This window comes from Apodemus sylvaticus, chromosome 7, assembly GCF_947179515.1.
Source record: "Apodemus sylvaticus chromosome 7, mApoSyl1.1, whole genome shotgun sequence".
NCBI classification, from domain to species: Eukaryota; Metazoa; Chordata; class Mammalia; order Rodentia; family Muridae; genus Apodemus; species Apodemus sylvaticus.
The window spans coordinates 80,261,963-80,268,585 of record NC_067478.1 but is presented as its reverse complement, the minus strand read 5'-3'; the positions used below and the strand labels follow the sequence as shown (position 1 = coordinate 80,268,585).

Here is a 6,623-nt window from a genome sequence, read left to right as displayed (position 1 = left end):
TGTCTGACCGCCCTCAGTGATGGGTAGAGATGTGGATGCCCAGGAAATGGGATGTCTGACCTTGGGTGGATTTTGTCCCTCTGACTTGGGAAAGCACATCAGACACTTGTCCGTCAAGCAGTGAGCCACAGTGAAGTGCTTTTGCAATTATGACTGCAGATTCCCCACATGTAGAACTCCAGGGACCTGGGTTAGGTGTAGGGGGAAGCAGAAAAAACTGGAAACTAGAATCCCCGCACTCACACCAAAGACTCAGACTGGAATCCTTCTCTGTTGATAGCAGGCAAGTCTCAAATTTATTTTCATCATCTGTTATGTACTTTCCAAGATGCCGTAGAGATATTTGGCTTGGTTTGCCCTCATAATTCTATGACATGGAGAAAGTAAATATTAACAGCCCCTGCTTTAAATAAGACAAACTGAAGTGAAGTCTGAGGTCTCCTGAAAAAACAATGACAGAACCAGGCTCAGCGTCAGGGGCTGGAAGCATGTGGCCTATTACGTAATCTCTGTCTATCTGTCGGTCCCTCTTCCTCCTCATATATACACATGCCTTAAAGAGGCTACCAAATATTTAAGGGGAGAAGGAACATGAGACCAAAGACAGAATTGAAGAGACAGCTGTGTATTGACTATCCTGGAGAATTTGAGCTGGTTTGAATAGGGCTTAAGCCAAGCTGACACACAGACTGTTGAAGAAAAATATATCAAATGGATCTGGGCATGGATGGTTGTGCAATACATGCAACCTCAGCACTTGGAAGGTAGAGGCTGGAATATCAGGGGTTCAAGGTTATCCTGGACTGTAAGAGACCCAGCTTCAAAAATCTAAAAGCAAACTTTTTTTCTCCTGCTTAAACCCATGTGTATGTAGTTGCTGATGTCTCGGGGAGAGTGAAAGCCTGCTTGTTGCCGTATACTCTATTTTGTTTAGACATCTTTATTATGAGCATATATGTTTACTGGTTTGGTCAATAGCCAATAAGATGCCTGTCTCTGTAGTCCCTGGAAAGAGACGATAGCATCCTGGAGGCTACCCGCCCCTTCTTCTTCAGACCCTCTCCAAACACTCTTCAGCTTTCCCTACGTGTTGTGACCCCATATCAAGTGAGACCGGCAGTCTCCACTGTCACAGTCTGCTCCACAGTGCCCAGAGAGAGCATAAGGTGACAGTATAGAGCCCCAGCACGGCCAGGTAGATTCGGAAGAGCAGCTGGTCAAAGTGGTACAGGATGGCGAGCCACTCCACCTCCTTCTGGTAAACCTGATCCTGAGTTCGGAGAGAGTTGTTGATGGTTTGGAGCTGGAACCAGAAATCCTTCAGCGTATCTGATGGGACCTGGTGCTCCTGACAGACCGGTGGGGACTCTGTGATAGAAGGAAACACTCTGCATGAGCCAGGAGCTACTTGTTCGTATTCTTTAAGGAAAAGTCTTTGCTGGAGTTGGGGGCTCTCACCCTGCCTGGTTAGAAGAGGCATAGCTATGCTGAGGGAAAGCCCAGGGAACACGGCAGAGCTGCGCTGTGTCGAGGGGTGTGTGGAGGCTGCAGCTATCTTGATCTCCTGCGCTAGGATGATTCTTAAAGTTCTTTACATAAAGCAACCAGAACCCAACTACTCATCTTCCTCCCCGACCTTTGTGTGTAGTGTGTGTGAGTGTGAGTGTGTGTGTGTGTGTGCTTATATGCTGGAATTCTACAACTTTTGAGTTCAGTCACTCCTGTGGAAAGGAAGCAAACTAGAGGTGACAGACATCCTGACCTTCAGGCTAAAATGACCTCCAGCAGGAGGCAGCCTTTAGTTCAAAGAGGAAATCTCAAACACAGAACAGGGGCTGAAAAGCACACGTTTCCCATCATTCATTCAGTCCAGACGTGGGTGGCCTGAGGCTTCCTCAGTGGGACAGGGTACTCAGCATAACAAAGCAAGCAGGATGGGGGTCTCAAGGCTTCTCACAAACCTGTGGCTTCAGCAAGTGGAGCCCTGAGGTACAATCTAGAGTCATCGGCATCAGAGTCCCCTCGAAGACACATAAGAGGCCGTTCTTGCCCACTGTGTCGCTCTTCATAGAGGAATTTGATCAACAAGATGGATTTGGATAAACTGAGAACCAGGAGGGCCATGCAGACAGTAAAGAAGACCCCTGAGGAACGACCAGAGCAGAGAAAGGGGGTGAGCAGTAGTCTTCCATCTGACATGCAGATCTTGGCCAGGAGTGGTCTAGGAGGGTATCAGGGGACATTGGGGCTGCTTACCAATCAGAGATGTACAGCCTGCACTTCTTGGCACCTCGTCAGACATGTTGACCCTGAAGACTGTATAGCCCACCAGCACACTGGTCTTAAACACAATTCTTGCACGGCAGTTGGGGGGCAAGTAGAAGCTTCCCAGGTCCACGAGCATCAGGAAGATGCTAGGTATCAAGAGACTCACAACATAGGCCAATGGACATCTGCGAATCACTACCTGGCAGGGAACAAGGGAGCTTTCCAGTCTAAGCGGAAGACCTAACAGTTGGCTGAACACATGACACTTAAGTCCCACCCCCTCGAGTGTAATGAAAAACGGCTATGGAGTTAATGGTAGGAATGTATTTGAGGCAGCCAGATGTGCTGGTAAATGCCTGTAATCTCAGAATTTAGGGAGCCGAAGCAGGAGGATTGCTACTTGTTGGAAGCCAGCCTGAACTACATAACAAGACCCTGTCTCAAACAACACACACACACACACACACACACATACCACTATTTCATGGTTCAAAAAGATGGAAAGGTAAATTTTCAATAGACCTAACAATGCTGTTGTGTGTGCATGTGTGCACAGATGCATGTCCATGCAGACACATGAAGAAACCAGAGCAGGATGTTAGGTACCCTCCTTTATCATTCTCTGAGTCATTGCCTGAAACAGGGCATCTCACTAAACCAGAAGCTCAGTACTTGGCTGGCTAGTTTCTTAGTTCTCTGCCCACCTTAGTCATCCCCAGTGCTGGGTTATAACTGGGGGGTGTAGTTCAGCTGATAAAGTACCTGTGTAACATGTGCAAAGTCCTGGGTTCTATCCCAGTACAGCATAAACTGGAAGTGTCGGTATACACCTGTTATCTAAGCATTTGGAAGGTAGAGACAAGAGAATCAGGGTCCCATCTCTGAGTGGTGATTCCCCTCAGGGCTGTTAACAAGGCCTCTCCTGAGGTAGACATTCAGTGGAGCCTCATGGAGCAAAGCAGCATCCTCATCCCTTAGCTGGTGAATTTGGACCAGCATTCTTAACAGCTCCCATTTCTTGGGTTTTCCAAACAATAGGACACTTGACTGCTTTCTATGTGTTAGGTCATGTGCTGGATGTTTTTAAGCCTATTATTCATTTTCTTCTAATTTTCAACATGTAAGATAAATAACACCCTCCATCTCATAGATTTTTTCAAAGCATTGTACCCTTAAGTAGGTTGAGTCAGTGGCTGTGCTGTAATATAACCCCACGTCTTCTGATTCCTGGTGTTCATCAGCTACAGTAGCTACAAATCAGGCTCTACCCTAATATCAGAGCGGAGACAGGAATACTCTGGGAGAAAAATACAAAAAAAAAAAAATGAGCAGAAACACAGAGGAGGTATAGAGGCCGGTGATAGTGGGGGGAGGGTAGGTTGTCTAGGGGAGTCCACCATACACCTTGTTGATGAGAACTGAGGCTCCCCAGCCATCAGATCCTGGAACATGTCCCGATTCAGTGGAGCTTGGCAGGCCGGAGTTGTTTGGTAGATTGTAGTCTGGCTGTTGTCTTCCACATTATACATAATTGGCTGCAAATATCTATACCAGGGCAACACACATTGCTTTGCAATAATTTGGTTAAAACACATTTCTATCAAAGTGCAGTCAACAAGAAAAAAACCCACAAGGAACTATCATCAACCTGCATCTCTGTTGGCTGTGATGAGGTAGCTGTGAGTGATGGTGGTGGGAGGAAGAGCATTGAGTGGCCAGAGGCCCAGAAGGCTTTATGATGTGATCCAGCCTGGGATGCTGGTGATCTGGCCTCTTAGAGTGGGAGACAGGGGATCATACCTGCTTGGGTAGAGGGAAGAAGTGGGATCACCCTGGAGACTTCATGGCAGAGATTGCATAAAGTAGGAGAAAAGTCTATGAGTGTCATCCTAAGGACAAGCAAAGGGCATGTCAGTTAAGTGGGAAGGACCCAGATCTGCAGTCAAGGAAACAGAGCCTATGTATGTAAACATGTATCATGTAGGCTCTCCCTCACTCTATTTCTTCTTACTTTCTTATGTATGTATGTATGTTTGTATGTATATGTATGTGTATATATATATGTATGTATGTGTATATATATGTATGTGTGTATGTATGTATGTAGGTAGGTGTGTATGTGTGTATGTATGTAAGTGTGTACACATGAACATGAGCATGTGGAGACCAGAGAGCAACTATCTGTCATTGTCTTGACAGATTGTTTTTACTAAGTAAGCCAAGCTGACTAGGGATCTGCCTGACTCTACCTCCCCAGTTGCTGGGATTACAAGCACACAGGACCAGCTTTTCATGTTCTGGGGATTAAACTCAGGTACTCTTGTTTACAAGTCAAGCAGTATACCAACTGAACCACTTCCTCAGCTCCTCCCCCTTCCTTTTAAAGAAGGTAGATGCTTTTGTCTTGCCAAACATCCCAGGTACAATTGAGCTCCTGTCCTTCTAGATCTAATGTAATTAGCACAGGTAAAGATGATCCCCTCCACCCAGATGTAGACAGAAAACATTAGGCTAAAGCCAAAGGCGAATGAGTGGTGTGGTTTTTAAGGAAGTATAGATTTATCAGGCCAAAGGTCCCCAAGTGTCTGGGGTGGAGGGAGGTTTGAGAAGACTTCGTGGGCTTCTGACCTGTACATACACACATGGTCCTGAATTTGGAAGGATCTTTATTGGGTCTCAGTAGAAGCTGAAAACAGAAAGACACAGGTATCCTATTAGGTAATTAGCTTCTGCTGTGGCATAAAACAAAGAAATTTTCCTATTTCTGTCTAACTTACAAAACTGGAAAACTGACTATACCTTGTAGAAGATTCTAATCTATCCTGTCCTTAGCAAGGATGTGACCATTCCTAAGAGAAGCCAAATAGCACCACTGCTTGGGGTTTCTTCTAGAACAAAGGACCTACTTTGCTCTTTGCTTTAGAGTCAATACCTCCTAAGGATTAAATTAATGTTCCCCTATTAGCCTGGTACAGCCTTAAAAAATGAAATAAGAACAAACCAAACATCTAATTTTATTATTGTTTTCTGAAATTTGTATTGTTATCTCAGCCAATCTTTAGCTTTTCCTTTGGTCAGCAAACACTGAGCATGAAGACTGGTGGCAAGCTACTGTAAATTCTGGAAACATAGTCAGTGCCATGCGCAGGACCAGCCCCTGTCCTTGTCTGGTCTTCTGAGTTCAGGAGCCAGACTTTAGTAGCTGGTGAGCCCATGGGCAGAAAGGAGCCTTGTTCCAGAATGAACTAAAACCAGAGTCCCTCTCTCATTGCATGAGGAAGTTGAAGACTTCTTCCTAAGCTTCAGTGCTATTTTACGCAGTGCTGGAGACTGAGCCTAGGGCTTCCTGCATGCTAAACAGATGCTCTACCAACTGAGCTGTACCTCCTTGGGCAGATTTTGATGTCTATGTTAGACACCAAAAGCCTGAGCCTTTCTTATTCCTCTTTGAACCTTATACGCCTATCATTGTCTGTGTTAGCTTTTTTTTTTTTTTTTTTTGGTTTTTTGGAGACAGGGTTTCTCTGTGTAGCCCTGGCTATCCTGGAACTCATTCTGTAGACCAGGCTGGTCTCGAACTCAGAAATCCACCTGCCTCTGCCTCCCAGAGTGCTGGGATTAAAGGCGTGTGCCACCACTGCCCGGCAGTCTGTGTTAGCTTTAACTGACAATTTGATACAGCCTAGAGTTATCTAGGAGAAAAACCTTGACTGAGGAACTGCCTAGATCAGATTGGTCTATGGCTCTGTGTCTCTGGGACTTGGTTGTGATTATTACTTGATACAGAAAGGCTCTGCCCACTGTGGGCAGCACTATCCCTAGGCAGGTGATCCTGGGCTGTATAAGAAAGCTAGCCAAGCATGAACCTAGGAATGGGCAAGCCGGGGTGCAAGCACCATTCCTCTAGGGTTTCTGCTTTAGGTCCCTGCCTTGCATTCCTACCCTGACTTCCTTTGATGATAGAGTGTAACCTGGAAACGTGAGCCAATAAGCCCTTTCCTCCCCAAGTAGCTTTTGGTCACAGTAATTTACCCCGGCAACAGAGATCAAATTCCAACAATCATTGAGCCTGAGAAGACAGATGTTCACCGAACCACATCAGAGTCCATTACTGATGCTAGCTGCTTTTAGTTTCAATAGAATGGTGTGTGGCATTAGCCCAAATGGGGGCATACCACTGGGGTCTGTCTTCATATGGACCTCCTCTCATAAATCACATAAGAATCAATGACTCCTGCTTCAGCGAGGGGAATGTGCCACCTGCTCAATATGACACTATTCTCTGTAAGCCTGTCCTACCTAGAGCTCATCATTCCTAATGGACTAAAGGAGCTGGTGCCTTTAAATTCCACAGA

General features: G+C 45.8%; 1 protein-coding gene across 1 annotated transcript in view; it reads right to left on the bottom strand.

The window, feature by feature from the left end:
* Window positions 1–1,129: 1,129 nt before the first annotated feature.
* The window catches only part of Htr3b (5-hydroxytryptamine receptor 3B), a 28,909-nt gene continuing 23,415 nt past the window's right edge, over window positions 1,130–6,623 (bottom strand). Inside the window, exons 7-9 of the mRNA XM_052189489.1 lie at window positions 2,257–2,467; window positions 1,962–2,144; window positions 1,130–1,368 (exon numbers count right to left, since the gene is read on the bottom strand). Coding sequence (XP_052045449.1) covers window positions 1,130–1,368; window positions 1,962–2,144; window positions 2,257–2,467 — 633 coding nt within the window. The remainder of the gene's footprint in view (window positions 1,369–1,961; window positions 2,145–2,256; window positions 2,468–6,623) is intronic.